Below are 19761 nucleotides of genomic sequence, written 5' to 3'. Positions count from 1 at the left end.
CTTTTTTTCTCATCTCCGAAATCTCGATCGCTTTTTCGTGTGCCTGGCTCTTATGGTGCTCATAAATCTTTTTCCGCAGGTTATTCTGTTGATCACAACTGATTTTTTTCCCTGAATCCATTCTTGTGAAAGGTGCACAAAGGTGTATTTGTTTGCGAGCGGCAGGGAAATCAATATACTTTTTGCCTCTTTGCAAATCTCACATCCACATTTTTTTTTTTTTTTTAAAGCCATGGATACCTTTCATTCCACTCACTCCATATGTTCTGTGTCCAGTTAAAAGGCAGCTCATGGGCATCGTCAGGTTCGCTAGTGCAGGTGGCGCAGGCAGCTGTGGCCGTTGTTGACGGCTCTTCAGGCTCCGCATCGGCAGGCCTCTCCCTCGGTGTGGAGCTGTCAAACTCGACCCTAACGCCGCTTACAGCCGGCCAACTAAAAGTTGTTCCGTTCACGTTGTCATTTTTAGACTCCTTCGCTTCTTTGCTTGTGAATCCAAAAGCTGCGAGGCTTGGCTGTTTTCGTTTCGCCATATTTTTTTATTACAAAGCCAGAGTTAAAAAAAATATCAGTATGAAAATATCAAATACCGCTCCAGCATCGCATGCCGTAACCATAGCAACGTAATTAGCGTAAAGAATGCAGCACCGCCACGTACAGATGGCAACACCCAGAAATATTCACAAATATAAAACAAATATTCAGAAACTGTAATGAACAATGACAATTATTTATTTCAAGAACTTTTATTTACAGAATCTCAACATTTCTAATCTGTGTGACACAAATATGCACGATTATTTTGGGCTCCCCCTATTTATCTCAAAGTCGGCCTTCAGGGGAGCTCCCTCCCTCTTCGGGGGAGCCAAGCTCCCCCTGGCTCCCCCCCATTTCGAACAGTGACTCAGAGTCCTTTAGCTCACCTGAGCCTAGTTCACCTGAGCCTAAAGTCTGACTGGAGAGGAATCTTCCACCTTGTTGTTGAAAAAGCTCCTTATATCCGTTAGCGTAGCTCGCTAGCACCAGAAGCAACAACAACGATCTCTGGTACCGGTGCGCGCTCTCTCTCTCTCGCTCACGCACGCACACAAAATGGCTCGTTCCACACACACACAGAGCCGAGCTTGAATGAAACACAGAGACCCAGACGCACTTGTACTGTTATGTACTGTAGAATATTATTTTCAAATCATTAATATTTGAATTTATGATTATTTTTTTGTCATAGGTATTTTTCCTCCTGGGTTACACTGGGTTAATCCAAGATGCTTTGTGAATTGTCAAACCTGAATTCAGAGCTGGTTACTTGCAGTCAATATGCATTTTTGGGTAGTTTTATGTAAATAAGAAGCCCTCTGGAGGTCTCCTCTCATATAGGCCTACTTGCAGACTCTTGCCCTCACATATTATCACTGAGCACACCTTGAGGAAGACTAATGTCTGCGAAGGCTCAGCTTGGACTTTGAAATTGCAACTTTCTCCTGAAATATCTGGTGGAGTCATACAACTTTCTCCTCTCTTGCTCAGTGGGCACGTGAGAAAGTTTAGCAGCTGTTTAACCGGGGCTCGTCACTGCGTCACGCAGCGTCTGCGCTCTGATTGGTCCGCTCTTGTGTAACTGTGCAGTGGTATAAACTCTCCAGTTTGAACTGGGAGTTGGCAGTGTCTCCTGCAGGCTTTGCATCCGTCTCAATAGGGGGAAAGAAAAGGCTCCACCAGTTTCTGCACACTTGCCTTGCGAAGTGATTTAAAGATGCAGAGCTGCGCCAAGTCCTGGGGGATCTTCTTAGCCAAGTCGGTGAATCCCAGCGCACCGTGCAGGCATCTGAGTGACAAGAGCCGCGTGGTTTGGAAACTTCGGTGCAGGGTCCCAAACAGCAGGGCATGCCTCCCGACAGCAGCCCGGGGTCTGAGGACCTCTGCGGCCGTCTCCTCCAGGCAGATCGAGAGACTCTTACCCAGGCATGATGACTTTGCAGAGAGGCATATTGGTCCAGGTGAGAGGGAGAAGAGAGAAATGCTGGATGCTCTGGGACTCGAGGTAAGATTTGGGCTACACATTCATCCCGAAAGCTTGCACAAAAACACGATTTCATTTTCATTAAAACAACATTCTAATGCTAAAGCATTTTCTTTGTGCATTGTATTGATATACTTCTGTTTTCATAGCCATGTTTTGCGCGTTTTTATTGATTATATCATGTTTTTCTCGCAGTCGATCACCCAGTTGATCGAAAACACAGTTCCATCTTCCATCCGAATCAAGCGGACTATGAAAATGGATGATCCAATCTGTAAGTTTACCTTCATTTGAATGTATTATGTATCTCTGTCATCATAACGGTGAAAGGCTGCTGGTTAAACCTCGACGCATTTGTGCCAAACCCGATTTTAAAATGCTTCATATCATCTAAATGCATGTAAAAACAGTGTGTCTACATCTGTTTTGCATGGGGAGGTTTTTCCACATAAAACGGGCAGTTTGGTGAAGCCAAGTGAGTGGCAGGAATGTAGGCTGCACTTATTGTGTGCCGTGGAGCGCTCGTCCCTGTTAAGTCTTCCTTTGAACATATTTGGAGTTGTTTTTGCGAAACTCGGCGAGCGGCACCAATCTCCTGTTGGGAAGCCGATGCTCATAGGATGGCAACTGGAGTATAAACTTTAGCCTTGAAGCTCCGGTCCCAAGTCCAGTTCAATCTGGTTATAGCGTTCACATTACATCACAGCCGAGGGGGTTCCAAATAAGGTGACTTTTGCATAAGGATTCGCCTGGATGTGTTTTATTTATTTATTTTTCTCGTATGCAATACATACTGGATACACACTCTTTTCCCAGTAAACCGAGTTTCGTTATTTCCCCTTTTTAAGAACACAAGCTAGAAACTGAGAACGAGGCGGTTCTATCACAAGGGACGTTTGAAGATGTTAAGCAGTGATTTTTAATGAAAAGTAAATTAGCTCTAGTAGCATATCAAATTAGCTTCTGGTAGTTGAGAGCCTTTGTGGAAGCTGAATACATTATGAATGACTACGTGACTATTATGCATTTCCAAAACGGGATATATTCCTCCTTTGAGGGAGGTTTATGTTAATTTGCTGAACTGGCGCTGTCATTGTGTGTAGTTGTGCAATAGAAAAATAATTTAGAGATTGTCTGTAGGCCTACGGATGAAATCAACCTCTCAGTATATATCACATTCAAAACAAACAAGTTGATGTGCTATGTAATGAATGTTGTTCCATTTATATTGGTTTACATGAGACTACTACTAATATGGAAGACACACTCTGCCCTTATTATACCGAACTAAATGTATTTGCTTTATAATCACGGTTTATTTGAAACAAACACAATTTTAAGCAACTTTACATTATTAATTGTAAAACACATTTTTTAGATAGATGTTTCAGTTGATCAATTGTACATGGCCTATTCATTTTTCCGGCTATGTAAAATTGCCTTTTTACATATTCTATCTAATGTAACCTTTTGTGTGATAGTCCACAACAAATAAATGCTGACATTACTCACTTGCAGGACTGCATCCATACACTTGCCGCATTGATTTGACAATAGACATCATTTGTCAGCTTTACACCAAAAGTACACATTTAGAAACTGTTGTTGTGAAAGTACAGAAGTTAAAAATCCTCACCTACTCTCTATATCACCTCATACATAATACTTTCATAATACAACAAGCCGTACTGAAGGAACAAAGTGGAGGCAGAGCTGGTTTTCTGCTTGTTCAGCTTTGGAGGGCTTCAGTTTGCAAAGCCAGAGAAGGATTCTCTCTCCAACAATAGTCCTCCTGGATGTGCAGGCTTTTTTGCTGCCCTGTAGAACTCTGGGATCATGGGAAAGCAGTCCTCTATACTGAAACTCACAAACACAAAATCCACACTCCCCCTGAACCTGTAGATAATGGTTAATCATTATTTTGGATTGCGCAATATTGTTAGGAAGAAGCTGTAAATATTGACTTGTATAATGGCTACAGTCCCTCTCACCACCAGCAAATACTCAAAGGTGTCTTTCTTTCCTCCTAAAACGGGAGTAGTTAGGGCTCTCGGTTCAGACGGCGGTATTGTCCATTCCTTGGAGTTGCTAAGCAGCCAGGAAGGCCAGAGGAATCTCAGGCTGGTTGTGCATTTGCTGAGCTTCCTCACAGCACCGGGGAATGAAGATAAATAACTTGCCACTGGGAAAGAAACCATGGGTGTACTCGATAAAAATGTCTTGAATGCACATTGTTATCTCTTCGTATGTTTTTATTGTTAGGTTTCTTTTCTGGTGATATATTGAAACTATATATTTAGTTGGAGGTTGACATCTTTATGTCTAGAAACCTATAATATATTAGATAGAAAGAGGAATCACAAAGGAATGTTTGGTTTTGTTTAATATGGTGGATTTGACGAAATGTGCCTGGGTCCCAAGTACCGTAATCCAATATTGGTATGTCCTTTTATGGCTATCTAATGAGCAGTAGGAAATACACTTTTTAAATTAAATTGACCTATTTTGCCCAATAAATCAGAGATGAAAAGCCAAATAGTGTATTCAAATGAAAAATTCCATTTTTTACAGGTGAGAATGAGATTCTGGACACTCTACAGAAGATCGCTTCACAGAACAAAGTATGGAGGTCCTACATCGGCATGGGCTACTACAGCTGCTCTGTACCGCCGCCCATCCAGAGGAATCTCCTGGAGAATTCAGGCTGGTGAGTGAACATCTTTGACGCTCTCCTAGCAGAACACTATGGCTATTTGAAAGGCCAGGGAGCTTGTTTCCACTTAGTGACAACTATTAATGTGTATTCCTAAGGTTTGGTTACTCATTTAAAGCCTAATTGGAGTCCTGCAGAGTAATGTGCCATAATAGGAAGCATGGTGAATCACATGATCTCTAATGTGATTTTTTTTTCTGCTTAACACAATTTTCTTTTGCACAAATCCAAATCAGCCATCCTTGCTCAAGGTTTTTCCAAAATCTTCCCGTTTCGGATGCTTGAATACCACCAACTTTCTGCGTTTGTCTTCGTGCCCAGACTCACTTTGTTGTTTTTATTGTGCCTCTCTTGTCCTAAGGGTGACTCAGTACACACCCTACCAACCGGAAGTTGCTCAAGGTCGCCTGGAGTCGCTCCTCAACTACCAGACCATGATCTGTGACATCACAGGCATGCCCGTTGCCAACGCATCCCTGTTGGACGAGGGAACGGCTGCAGCTGAGGCAATGCAGCTGTGCCACAGGTATAAACAAGCTGAACACCAACTATTTGCCAAGAAGCTCAGCTAATGCATGCATTTTTTATTAATAAACATGTATATATCTGACGAGTAAATTGTGTTTAATATTAACAGACAGAACAAAAGAAGAACCTTCTACATTGACCCACGCTGCCATCCACAGACCATTGCAGTGGTGCAGACCAGAGCCAAGTACGTATTACACATGAACAAAATGTATGAGCACTACTTAAATAAATCCATTTGGGTAAACAGGAAACATGAATTTATTCTTGTATGAAAACAGAAAGGCTACTCCAGATAGCTTTCTCTTTTTAGGTGCCCCCTGTTCTACCACTATGTATAGGCATATTTCTGAGCACCCCTCTAAGTTTTCACTTTCATCTTTCAGTTACATCGGGGTGAAAACCGTCCTGAAGCTGCCCCATGAAATGGACTTCAGTGGGAAAGATATTAGCGGTGTGCTCTTCCAGTATCCAGACACTGATGGCAGGGTGGAAGACTTCACAGAACTAGTGGACAGGGCGCACAAGGGAGGGGTAAGAGTGCTTTTGCCACAAACATTTTTTTAAATATTATGGATCTGATTTCAAGCTACTCAGCAAGTTGGTGATTATTTTTATTCCAAAAGAGAAGCATACACTCGAAGAAACTTTCTGTGTCGCTGTAACAAGGAAGTAATGCAATGCACGACATTGCACGTCCTAGATTCCATTTTGTCAGCAGCACTGCCTAACGTTTTATCTGAAGACACTGTAGTGTTTTTGAGTAGAAACTATATGAATTGACTCTGTTGTAACCTGGTCCTCTCCCTGTGCAGGCTCTGGCATGCTGTGCCACAGATCTGTTGGCCCTCTGCGTCCTGCGCCCCCCCGGGGAGTTTGGTGTTGATATTGCACTTGGAAGCTCCCAGAGGTTTGGAGTTCCTCTCTGCTACGGGGGCCCCCACGCTGCCTTCTTCGCTGTTAAAGACAGCCTGATCCGGATGATGCCCGGCAGAATGGTTGGAGTCACTAGGTGAGGAAAGACACTCTTCCATCAAAAGACACATTTTATAGTGAGACGATTATTGTCCAGACAATAAAACTTGAGGAGGAACCTTAATATCTTACTTTGGGAAAAAACCTATTTAATTGACAGGGATGCGGCTGGTAAAGAGGTGTACCGGCTTGCTTTGCAGACCAGAGAGCAGCACATTCGCAGAGACAAAGCAACCAGCAACATCTGCACTGCACAGGTAGGACCACACTCACATTTGGACTTGCTCTTATTATTGAACATAAAGATTAAAAAAAAGTGAGTAATAAGTGTTTTGGAACAGACATTATGGGATACTGTGGGTTTTGCTTTATTTGAAACTTTGTGCTTTTTTCTTTGAAATAACATTTTCATCCCTGTCGTTTAACCTGTGACTTTAGGCTCTGCTGGCCAACATGGCTGCGATGTTCGCAGTGTATCACGGTCCTCAGGGACTCAAACACATTGCTGAGAGGACACACAACGCTGCTCTGATCCTAGCTGAAGGTACATTATATATTTGTTGTGATTCAAATCAAGCTTTTATTGATGAAGCACCAGGATAATTTCATACCGAAAGTATAGTGCCATCCTTGTAACTGTAAGTTATTAATTTGTGGCGAGGTGCATCATTTTCACAGATCAGACACTTGGTGGATACATTATACAATGATAGACCAATAATAAGGAACATATAAATAATGGATAAACACACATTTATCCTGGTATTTATGCATCCAAAAAATGCACATGTGTAACTGTTTACCCTCACCCTTTGTTTCAGGTCTGAAGAGAGCGGGACACCGGCTGCACAGCGAAATGTTCTTCGACACTCTAAAGATTACCTGCAGTGTTGCAGCCAAAGACGTCTTTGAGAGAGCTGCGCAGAGGGAGATAAACCTGAGAGTCTTTACTGATGGAGTGGTGAGAACAACCTTGAAACCGTGTGCACTGTTTTTTACTGGGTGGACATTTTTTTTGGATAGTATTTATAAACAATGTTTTGCAGTAGCTGTAGCACCGAAGTGCAGCGCCACAAATTAATACAACTACATGAAACCTCCCCCAAAAAGTGATGATACAACCAAAAGAGAAAAAAACCAACAACAACATCCATACCTGCAACAAGCTCATACACAAAAAGAAAAAAACAGCTGGCAAAACCAGGAACCTCTTTAACAACATAGAAAACATTTATTTTTTGTGAAAAGTTGGTAAAACTCAATGTTTATAATCCACTTTCCCACAATGACCTAATCTATTTAAAATATATCATAAGACTTTAGGCAGTGGTTGATTTAAATGTAAGCATGCTGTTAAAATGTTTCTCTTTAACAGGTGGGTGTCTCTCTGGATGAGACGGTGACTGAGAGGGACTTGGACGACTTGCTCTGGGTCTTTGGCTGTGAATCTTCAGCTGTATGTTATCCACTTATTTTTATCTTTAATAGTTTTGCCTACAGTTCAATGAGTTCTTGCTTGAGGTTGAATAGGGATTGCTGTTTATAGCTTTAACATTTAAAACCACCTGCTTCAATCTTTCAGGAGCTGATTGCTGAGAAGATGGGTGAGCGGGTGAAGGGGATCTTGGGAAGTCCTTTCAAGAGAACGAGCAAGTATCTGACGCACCAGGTCTTTAACAGGTTGGTATTCTCGGTTAAATTGAAACCCCATAGCACATAATATAACACTATGTCAATGATAACAAACTGCATTTATGTCTTTATGACCTGCTGGGCTCATAATCATCATTTCCATTTGATTGTCTGCTTCGAACACAGCTGCACTCTACACCAAATCACCACATTAGATAACAGACAGAAATATAGAGCTCTTTTCATACTTATCGCATTAATGACAACCTCCTGTACTTGTTGCATACTAAAACAAGTATATGTTATAGTAAAAACATTTACATTTTCAAACAAAAGTTATGTAATAAGCCCCTACTGCCTGTAATAAACATGCAGAAGGTCTAAGTCTTTATGCCAAATCCTTCAAGATAATTGAATATTTGAAGAAAACATGTGTGTTTTTAAGCAAATTCAATCTGTAGTAGAAATGGGTTTTTAGCAATACAAGTTTTTGTGGCAACAAGGGCATCTCTCTGGGCTGCTTAAAGTGGGCATACTATCTTTATTAGTGCAATAAATACAGACATGCAGACTGGTAACAGTTCCTAATGTTTTAAGTCATTTACATAATGACTAACATCCTTGAATAAAGCTAGTCAAACTTCCTATTAATGCACTTTCCTTGCAGGTTACTTCTGTCAATTTTGCAAGTATTAAGTGACATGCCAACTGTTGGAAGTAAAATGTTCTCAGTTAATTCTCCTTCTGTTTAATCTTGTCCACAGTTATCACTCTGAGACCAACATTGTGAGATACATGAAGCGTCTGGAGAACAAGGACATCTCCCTGGTGCACAGTATGATCCCACTGGTTAGTACCGCCTGATGTCAGACAAAATATTCAGTTTTACATACATGTATATTATAAAGTGATGTGGTGTTTAATGTTGTTTTTATTCTTCAGGGGTCCTGCACCATGAAGCTCAACAGCTCTTCAGAGCTCATGGTGAGTTATAGAAGTCACATAATGTCACGTAGATATCTTAAAAACTAACAGGAGGTAGTTTGTCAGGAAAGTCTGATCCCATGGTCACCCTATTTGGTGTTTCCCAAAGTCAATGCTCATGGCCTTCCTCCTTTAGGCTTATCATAAAGTTGTTTTAGGAAGGGCGTGCCCCCCGCTCACTGCTGTCCTCTCTTCTTTAGCCCATCACCTGGAGGGAGTTTGCCAACCTCCACCCCTTCGTGCCTCTGGATCAGGCTGAAGGCTATCAGAAGCTCTTCAAACAGCTGGAGAGGGACCTCTGTGAGGTGACAGGATACGACAACATCTCCTTCCAGCCAAACAGGTATGTATGACCAAACATTTGCAGCACAACTATGCAAATACAAGTATCAACAACACCAACTCATCAAGCATTAGTCCCTGATGTCTATTAGTGTCTCTGCTTGTAGCTTACAAAAGTGAACGGGCAGTTCTCAAGAAACCTTTAAGCTACATAATTTAAAGGGATGGTTCAGATATTTTGACTTTAATAGTCAAGTACCTAATAAAACCCCACTTCAGTGTATGATCTACAGTAGATGTTGGTCGGATGGAAAGGGGCAGCATTAAAATGTATTATTGCCACTTAATAAATCAGTATCGGTTTAATTGGCTCGATTAAGAATGTTTTCACTGATCAACCTTTCCTTTGGACAGCCCTTTCCTACGGGGAACTGACGCTGTTATAATCCATGTGCTCTCTTTTAAGCCACCAGACTCCATTGGCAAGGCACATGTTTACAACAGATGACACAGTATTTGTTGTTTTGTTTTTATTGTGGGACTTTGGTGTATAAACGCTTGGTTAAGAATCATGAAAATCATGCAAAAGTTGGTTGTCTTGGTGAGAGCATACATTGATTATACCAGCCTTAGTTCCCCGTAGGTTTAGGGTTCTCTTAAGGTGGCTAAAATAAGTACTTTGCTTTGCTACCGTGCCCATACTCTTGTCTGGTTCTTTTAATGGGGGCTGTGCTGTGCGTCATCTACTTAAGATAATACACCTACCATGGACCTTAGTGAACCACACTTATCCCTTTAACACATTTAAGGCATTTCCTGTTAAAAGTGTACATTTTACCCTTCCATTAAAATATAACCCCTGAAGTGATGAGAATTACTCTATCAGACTGTATTTTGTAGTGTAACAAGTCTTGGGACTTATAACTATGGGTTATAGTATTTGAATGCATAATTTACACAATAGTTGCAATTTTTCAAATATTTCTACATCCATTACTTGACAAAGACTGATATAACATTTACCGAAAGTCTCCCTGAGGGCAGGAAAGTGAAAATGAGATCTTATTGGAATAGAGAAACCTTGAGTTAACCTCTGTATCTAAGACTTGGGAGCTGGTTTCAGACTTTAGTCAGTATCCAGTAGTCAAATGCTATCAGCACTTTATCAGCAGAAGAGGGTTTATGAATGACACACCATGCTACATTGGCCTGCAGAATTATCAAACAGCTTTACATCCCATCTGTTTCTCCCCTTTTGGTAATGTCTGTAGACTGCTCTTTGAACTGTGCGTGTATGTGAAGGTGTGTAGTACATAACCATGGTGTGTTTCCTTGTCTTCCAGTGGGGCTCAGGGAGAATATGCTGGCCTGGCTGCCATAAAAGCCTACCTGAACTCAAAGGGGGAGCGTTCAAGAAGTGTAAGTGTGCTGCCTGAGTGGACTGCACTCATACTATAAAACTGTCAGAATAAATAAGTGTTGTGCGTAGGTTAATTAGGATATATTAGCACTGGAGGCTTTTATATAATTCTGCTACCTTCTAACAAAATTGATTGATTTAATTAAGCTTCAATGTCCAGATGATCTGCACTACAAGGAATTGATACACATTAACATTACAAGCTAAGCCATATTCAGCATCCCGCAGCAATTTACAAAATATCTATCTACCTAGAAATTATTATTATTAGTCGGACAGCGGGGAAATGTACATTGTTACAGCAAAACAAAGGCTTGCAATAATACAGAATAAGAAAATGACACATTAGTTATACTAGTTAAAAATAAAGACAAATAAGTAGTTAGGTATATGCTTGCAAATGTAGGTAAATACTCAAATTTATCGTCTTTCAAAGCTTGAGCAAACTAAAGCAAGCAGCCGGTTATCTTAGTTTATCATTAAGATTAAACAAATTATTAATAAATAGTTAATTAGGCAGATAAACTGTAAAGATACTGGTAGGCAGTTTGTTACCTTTGGACCGGGTGGTTAGACTTTATGCTAAGATAAGCTAACCCTCTGCTGGCTGTAGCTTCAATGTTAATGCAAATAAATTAGTGATATCAGCCTGATCATTAAACTCGAAGGGACAGGAACATTCTATTAAAGGTGGTGTAGGTAATTCACTTCGGAAACACTTTTTGTTATATTCCATGGAATGCTCTTACATCCCGATAGCAATGAATACATTAAATGCTTTGACAATAAATACATAAAAAAATGTCATCTGTGGAAGCCGTAGCACTGTAAAAAGCACGACCAATCATTTTAGCCGGCCAGGCTAAAATAACTGGATGGCCTACCTGCCTGTCAGCCTTCCATCTGTGCACAAACTTATCTCGTGCCCTCATTGGTCATGTGCGCGTTCGTGTGTGTTGGAGGAGGGGCTCTGTAAGGAAGTCTGAAGGAAGGGGTCTGAAGGAAGGGGCATTATTTTCGGCTGCATACTTTCAAATTCTAGTGCACTCGAGCTGGTTTCTCCATTCTTACCTACCCTACCTTTAAGCCTCAATTTGCATGCAAACTTTTTATTCCAAATAACACTAAAAAGCAGAAGATTTAAGTACTTCTAAAGCAATTATGTCATTGCTATTCTTACATGAATGATCCTTCATTATGACCGTAGTTAGAGCGCTGATACCTCAGATTGATTTATCACCAGTGGTTCCTTTGATCATGCTGACTGAGGTTAATAAAGAGCAAAAGTACATGAGCCACAGGTTGTAAGCCCTATCAAAGTCCCCGACAGTGGTATTGTTCCCATGTTACGACATGTCCCTTTGACACCACAGATTAACATGTTTAAAGTATTCAGAAATTCCTCCAGTATCCAGACTTTCTGATTGGCAGGATCTGGAGGACAAGGAGAGATAAGACACACTCCTCAGATTAAAGACTGGCTGACTGAAGTATATTTTCTTCACTGTAAATTGGCCTTTGTTTTTTAACTGCTCCCTCGTGAGTACATCTTAGATAGTGGCCTGATCCCTTGTCAAGGTCCAAAGTAACAACCGTTTGAGCAAACAAAGGGGCAGAAAACGCTGTGATCCCACTGGCTAGTTGCTCTCAAGATGCCATATTTGGAGGTTTTAAGACTTTGGGAACTGCAACACACTGGGGTGACATGCTCGGCCTTGTGTTCCCAGTCACTCATTTGTCAATGTTATCAAACCCAAAGGTCTAAGTGCCCCAGTTTCCAGAAGTGTCGCCATAATAAGGGATACAAATCAATTACTGACCTTCTGTCAGTTTACACATAAGTGTCAGTGGTGGGTGTTGGCTAATTCAAGCGTTGCAACATTTCCCACAGAGCCTTAACCATGAATAGTCCTGCTCTTTTTGTACAAAGAAATTATCATTTTAATATTCATTTTACAGTATTACAACAAAATATGTATTTATTTCCTGTAAATACTTTGGCTTAATCTGATTCACGCTTAATGAGATACATTATAATACTGTTCCTCTCTTGTAGTCTTAATATAAGAATGATGTTATCTGCTGCTAGTTGATCTTGAAGAGTCATCCTGCAATCATAGCCTGAATATCACTTATCAAAAATCTATTTTTACATACACTGATAAACGCATACGCATTCAGGCTGCAAATGTGTCCCAACTTTATGTCTTGCTAAATGAATTTTTTTTTTTTTCACGTCCAGGTGTGTCTGATCCCCAAGTCCGCCCACGGCACCAACCCAGCGAGCGCTCAGATGGCTGGCATGAAAGTCCAGGTGGTGGAGGTGGACAGAGACGGAAACATCGACATGGCACACCTCACAGCTCTGGTGAGAGCCGACTGTTTGCATTGGTGACATCTCATCAAAACATGTTGAGGCTTTTAATTACAGAAAGTTTAAGACAAGTTTGCGAGGCACCGTTTGTAAATGTCTATGACAGAAAATAAAAGTGATGTTTATGAGTCGCCCAACTTTGCATTAATAGTGTAGTGCTAAATTGATGAAATACCTTTTTACAGGTAGGTATATGAATACTTTTTTTTTTGTAACTCAATATGGGTCAACTGTCACACTAACTAGTCAAGTTATGGTTTTGCAATCCTGCATTGGAGTGCTCACTCACTCTGTGGATAGCAAAAATAGTTTATACATCACCATGGCTGTTTGAATTAAAGCAAAAATAATAAACCACCAGGAGATATTGATACGGGTCAACACTATAATATAAGTACCAACGATGTTTCCCCTGTCCTCTCTTCCAGGTGGATAAACACAAGGCGAATCTGGCCGCCATGATGATCACCTACCCTTCCACCTTTGGTGTGTTTGAGGAGAAGATCAGCGACGTATGTGATCTTATTCACAATAACGGAGGCCAGGTGTACCTGGATGGTGCCAACATGAACGCCCAGGTGAGAGAGGAAATATGAAAATATATTTTAGTTTGTTCTTTGGAGTCTACATTTCGTAGAAAGTGAACTATTACTAGTGAAAACTAAAGGCGAATAGAATAGAATCTGTTATCATGCTGTAAATAGATAACCTTTGGACTCTATACTATGCAGATTATGGTTTTCAAGCTAATATCACCTCAACCAATCACTGACAGACATGCAGACCTGCCCCCTTTGAATTATGTAATGCACACTTACTTATTCTTACTGGTCTTTTTTTTCAGATCAAATGAGGATAAATCTAAGATAGCAAGATAACGTTTTTATTTGACCTTCTTTGTGCTTAGTGAATTATGATCAACATAATCAAAAATACATTTCGGGTAAGATAAAAAAAAGTTAAACGTAAGCCCTAAATTAGTTTAAATAGTTATTTATATTATTATCTGTTGTCAACTAATGTTTCCATAAGAGATAGGATTTAAGGTGCATACTATAGTATCGGTCAATAAAGTTGAGTTAAGACATTTTTTTACATATCCACCATCCTCATTATCAGTCTAAATGTCAACTTAAAATTAGCCAAAGGTTGGTAGTAAAAGTAGCATTTGTGTTGTTCTTCTATTCAGTCATTTGACTTGAAAGTGGAAACTGTAACCATTATGGAAGAATTTCTTGGCCATATTGCACACAGTTAATCTTCCTTCCACGCTCTGTTTCCCAGGTGGGCCTGTGTCGTCCTGGAGACTATGGCTCTGACGTGTCTCATCTTAACCTCCACAAGACCTTCTGCATCCCTCATGGTGGAGGAGGACCTGGCATGGGGCCAATTGGAGTGTGAGTCTGAATTTAGATTATAATCCAGATTTACTGGATAAAGTGGAAAATAATACATTGATTTGCGTGTATAATAATGTTCTTACATTTATTCTAGGGTGCTAAATGTACTGTCTACCAGTTCAGTGTTTGTGCCCAAACCTGCATGTTTTATTCTGTGAAAGCAATGAGAGGCTTTGATCACATTTTATTTGTTACAGTCTGTTCTAATTAAATGCATCTCCTCTCTATCAGAAAGTCCCACCTTGCCCCCTTCCTCCCGAGCCACCCGGTGGTTCCCATGTACTCAACGAACAACGAGAGCTCGCTGGGCACCATCAGCGCCGCGCCCTGGGGCTCCAGCGCCATCCTGCCCATCTCCTGGGCCTACATCAAGGTCAGCTAATGAAACCAGAAATGCCATCTTGACAAAACAACTCAAAATGTTTCACAAAGTTTGATCACAGCAAGCAAGAAGGACACGAGACATGAAGTATACAAAAAATGAAGCTAAAGAACACTGACAGAGGGGGGCGGAGAAATATTTGGATGCAAGAACAAATTGGAAAGCTGGAGATATTTTCCTCGAGGCGACAGTCTGAGCAGCATCATCTGACCTCGTTTGGCAAAAGCTTAAACCAAACGCACAGTTATTTATATGTAAATAGTTTAATATTTAATAGTCTTTTATATAAACATGTGTCCCCTCTGTGTAAAGAGATTCTGAAAGTTTCAGGAACAAAGACCTCTCTTTTTGTCCTGATCCATTTATATAAAAACCTGTCTGAAAATGAGCTGATCAGATTTTGGCCACTTTATGATGTCATAACGATTGTTTTGGCTTGTGTAACCATTAGCCAATAACCAACCAAAGTAACCCCTCCTAGAGCACCATTGTGTTCTTTTTAACCAAATATTATAGTTTTAAATCAAACTCTTCATGTGAACAAACACTAAACAGCACTCCTGCGTTCTGTGTTTAGATGATGGGATCCAAAGGACTGGTTCATGCTTCAGAGGTGGCCATCCTCAACGCCAACTACATGGCCAAGAGGCTGGAAGAACACTATAAGATCCTCTTCAGAGGCAGCAAAGGTACTACTGGGAGAAGCATGTTCACCTAATCACTGCAAATACATTTTCAAAGAAAAACAAATCTTATGTCACTTTAAAATGTTCCTTCTTGGGTTTGAACAGGTTTTGTAGCCCACGAGTTCATTCTAGATGTGAGGCCATTCAAGAAGACGGCCAACATTGAAGCTGTTGACGTGGCCAAGAGGCTGCAAGATTATGGTAGGCTGAATTATATACAGTCCTTAATTAAAATGTAATTATGTAGAAGCACTTTTTTCTTGCCTTTGAATAAACAGGATCATACACTTTCTTTGATTTATTAAAACCAAGAGAAGCTGGTTCTTTATTAGGATCCCCATTAGCACTAGCATGAGCATTGGCTATTCTTCTTGGGGTCCTCACACACACTGTCAAACATACATAAAACAAAACAGCTCATCATTTCATAGCAATTTACAATGCTATATGAAGTGAAAACTAAAATGGTCATCCAATTTTAGCCATCATAAGGCCGAACCAAAACATAATTGTACATAAACATACATAGCCACAGGCACAGTTCAATTATACTTTATAATACTGAGATGCATGTTTAGCAACCTTTTGAATTGTACATGAGAATTTTCATGAATGTGGTTTTATTTCGTTCAGGTTTCCATGCGCCCACCATGTCCTGGCCAGTGTCTGGGACCCTGATGATCGAGCCCACGGAGTCAGAGGACAAGGCTGAGATGGACCGGTACTGTGACGCGCTGCTCGGTATCCGACAGGAGATCGCAGACATCGAGGAGGGAAGGATGGACTCCCGCATCAACCCGCTCAAGGTACACTGTGGTAGCCTTCATTTGTCTCTTTAGTTTGAGGTGAAAGAGTCCTTCCATCAGCTGACAGAAAGCTCTCTGTGTTTGCAGATGGCCCCTCACTCTCTGGCCTGCATCTCATCCTCCAACTGGGACAGACCCTACACCAGGGAGCACGCTGCCTTCCCCTTGGTGAGTGCGCTCATTCCTGCAGCTTCATTACACACTCAACTTTCTTAAGTGCTGACGATAATTTGTTGACTGTGTCGACCTCTAGTGGCCAGCATTGTATATAACAATAGCTTTAAAACCTAGAGGAAAATGTATTTTTTTCTTCATCTATAGGTTGTTTTATTCTGTTAACAGCCTCCAAAAGCTGCAGCATTTTAATCTAGTGTACAAATATTTGATTGAAACTAGTTTAAGTAGTTGAATTATTTTCCAACTTAAAGAGCAACTTGCAGGTTAGAGACACCAGTGAATAAATGTGTAGGAAAATGATGAATAAACTAGATTTTCGAAAAAATATACAGAAATATACACTACAGTGACATCTGGCGTCGTTTTTGTAAGAAATGTTTACTTCCGCATTAAAAAAAAGCCTCGGCACGTGACCTCCCGCGTGTGACGTAACATGGAGGAGAGCGGCCGGTCTAACGTATGAATAAACATGGATCACAATGCTAGTTTTGACACAGAAGAGGTTGAAAATATATATTCGAATGCATATGATTATAATTATGAGCCTGCTATGCGTCCAAGAGGCCAGGAGCAGCCAAGGATTAAAAAGATAACGGCCATCGGAGAGAAATGGAGCTTTGGTGTGTGGAGAACCAGTGGAGAACAGAGCAGCTGTCTTGGTGAGTGACCGGCGTTAGCTACAGTTAATGTTAGCTAACGTCAGTCACATCACAACATTGTGAAGTTAGCTATCATATATCAGGCTATAACTAAAGTAGCATTGCTAATATAGTAACGTTACTGGCAGGACTGTTGATACTGATCCATAACAGAAACTAATGCGCAAGTATCAGCCGTATCTCGCGTTACCTAATGCAACTCCACACTACGTCTTACGGTGCTGTGTACCGGAGGGGAGACGCGAGATACGGCTGATACTTGACGATCTGGCGAAGAAAGGTTGTGGAGCCTCCGTTGATATGCCGTTGTAAATGGCTTGATGGAAAGCAGGTGTGTAGTCGGGGAGGGTGCACAGCTGATTGCAGCAGGTGAGTGGAGGTTGAGCCGGGAGCCAGGAGTGACAGCCACCACGCACACACAAACAACACAAACAGGGGGAAACAAACAAACACAAAGGGAGACGGCTGGAGCAGTACAGCCACCACAGCGTTACCTAATGCAACTCCACACTACGTCTTACGGTGCCGTGTTCCGGAGGGGAGAGAGAGAGAGAGCAGCGAAGGGGGGGGGAGAGAGATGTAATACGGTTTCCTGATAAAGCTGTGGAGAGTATGTGCTGCAGGGAGGTGGATGCACAACGCACCCAGGAACGAACGCTAGCTCCGGTCCTTTTTACTGTGGACTCGATGTCCTGACAGGCTGGTATTTGTGCAACCTGCACAAACACAATACTGCACCATGATTACAAATGGTGAAATGCAATGTAAAATGACCGAAAAAATACCAGCTCACTAAATCACAACCGCTCAAACCAACTACAAACTACTACCGTGGATTGGGCAGAGAAGGAGTCCGAGAAAGTTGCTCCCCCATGTGACGTAATATGACGCGTTTGACGTATGACGTTAAAAAAAAGCAGTTTTTAGTAGCAGAGCTCAAAACTGCTCCTTTCCCTCTGAATTTCTGCCCTTATGTCTTGTAAAACATATCAAATTCTGCATTAACTTTTTTTAATGGAAATTTTCAGGCAAGGTTAAGCGTCAATGTAGTAAAAAAAAAAAAACCTGCAAGTTGCTCTTTAAAGGTTTATTCAGGTATTGTTCTGAACTTTTTAATTTTTTCTTTGAACAAACATTAAACCACCCATATGTATTCATTAAATAATATGGGTAAAGAGAAACCTTTGTCGGCACAGATTAAGACATTTCTTTTTTATTTCACAGCCCACCTTCACAACCATTTAGTTAGATTGATTTACTCTTTATTTTTTTTATTTCAATTGAATTAATGTATCTATTTTTAAATGACTTGAAGTGAATCACTTAGTAGTATCGGCATCCCTTATTAAGCCCCATTAAATTATAATTGTTCTCACAATAAACCTTCCCTTCTCCCTTTTCAGCCCTTCATTAGGCCAGAGACCAAATTCTGGCCGAGCATCTCCAGGATTGACGACATCTACGGGGACCAGCACCTCGTGTGCACCTGCCCCCCCATGGAGGCCTACGAGTCCCCGTACGAGGAGAAGAGAGCCTCTTCATAGATGCTCCCAACGTCCGGCTGGAGCTCTCACACCTCACAGACTTTAACACTGGAAGGTATAACGGCTCAACAATAGGCTGTATATTAATATAGTATGTTCCAGGAAATCAGGCAAAAACCAATCAAAACTGTCAGGTTCTCAATTGGACAAAAAACTGGATGGTGCTGCTCTTGCTTGCTTCAAAGTTTGTACATTTGAATATTTCAGTATTTTCCTGGTCCTCTCTTTACATTACTGCCCTATAAATTGAGGTTAATCAACTAAAGCAGAGCAAAAAGTGTCTGAAAATTCTGTAAGACCGCTCTATATCCCTTGTGGATTTCACAATGAAAAAGCATACCGCTTATCACAAATAAGTGTTAAAGTCTGTGAGATAGACGTTGGGATCTGGCTTCTTTTCTGATCTCAACCCCTTTTACAGAGGGTTCCCCCCTACTCGAACTCTTCCAATGGACCAAAGTTGCAATTTACGCTTTTCCGAGTCGCAAAATATGTGCACCCTTGGACACCAAGCCGCTCTGTAACACACTTCTGAATTACTGTATTGTAAGTTAATTACAGATCATTTCTAGACTCCTACTTATTCTAGACTATATATAAGAAACGCCCTTGGTGCCTCAATTCTGTTTTGTAAAATAGCTGCTTTGACTTTCCCTTTTTTCAAATACTATGGTTAAACATAGGAGGTAGTTTATTGTAGTCTTTTGTTAATATGCATCTGTTGTATGAAAAGGTTTTAATGTGTATTGTGATATTTTGTTGACCAAGTAGATGGATAGTGGTAATTTTTAATTGAATTTTTTCTAATCTAAAATGTTTTGTCTGTAGAAAAAAAGGTGTAATAAACATTGTCTAATTGTTTACATGTTTTGTTTGAAGACTGGTAGGATTAAATACAGCAAAACGACAATGAAGAAACCTGATTTATATTCTCGTTTTAGTCAACACTACCACCCAGTGGTGATTTGTGGAACACTCCTGATAAACTGCATCTCAAAATGTCGAAAGTTCCTACAAATCAAAGCACTTCGGTCCGTGTACTTTTTGTCAGTTTGTTTTTTCGTTTAAGCCAAAAACCGAAAATACCAGCCTTTTTCGTTGTTGATTTAAAACGAAAAAACGGAAAAGCCGTTTTCCCGTTTGTGTTGTCTGAATCAAAACACGGATAACGAGAACCTAATT

The 19761-nt window shown here is 40.7% G+C and overlaps 1 protein-coding gene across 1 annotated transcript; it reads left to right on the top strand.

The window, feature by feature from the left end:
• Positions 1-1327: 1327 nt before the first annotated feature.
• On the top strand, positions 1328-19440 carry gldc (glycine dehydrogenase (decarboxylating)). Its single transcript, XM_010771387.1, has 25 exons — positions 1328-2038; positions 2213-2291; positions 4589-4724; positions 5092-5256; positions 5368-5445; positions 5645-5792; positions 6074-6270; positions 6394-6490; positions 6672-6777; positions 7055-7194; positions 7609-7689; positions 7816-7913; positions 8630-8714; positions 8808-8849; positions 9050-9192; positions 10475-10550; positions 12794-12919; positions 13354-13503; positions 14210-14322; positions 14557-14698; positions 15285-15396; positions 15499-15594; positions 16027-16199; positions 16287-16367; positions 18439-19440. The coding sequence occupies exons 1-25, from the start codon at positions 1751-1753 to the stop codon at positions 18577-18579; spliced, it is 3093 nt and encodes a 1030-aa protein (XP_010769689.1). The 5' UTR covers positions 1328-1750; the 3' UTR covers positions 18580-19440.
• Positions 19441-19761: the final 321 nt, after the last annotated feature.

The sequence above is a fragment of the Notothenia coriiceps genome, unplaced genomic scaffold (assembly GCF_000735185.1).
Source record: "Notothenia coriiceps isolate Sejong01 unplaced genomic scaffold, NC01 NC01_scaffold00009959, whole genome shotgun sequence".
NCBI classification, from domain to species: domain Eukaryota; kingdom Metazoa; phylum Chordata; class Actinopteri; order Perciformes; family Nototheniidae; genus Notothenia; species Notothenia coriiceps.
This window is presented reverse-complemented; position numbering and strand designations above follow the sequence as displayed.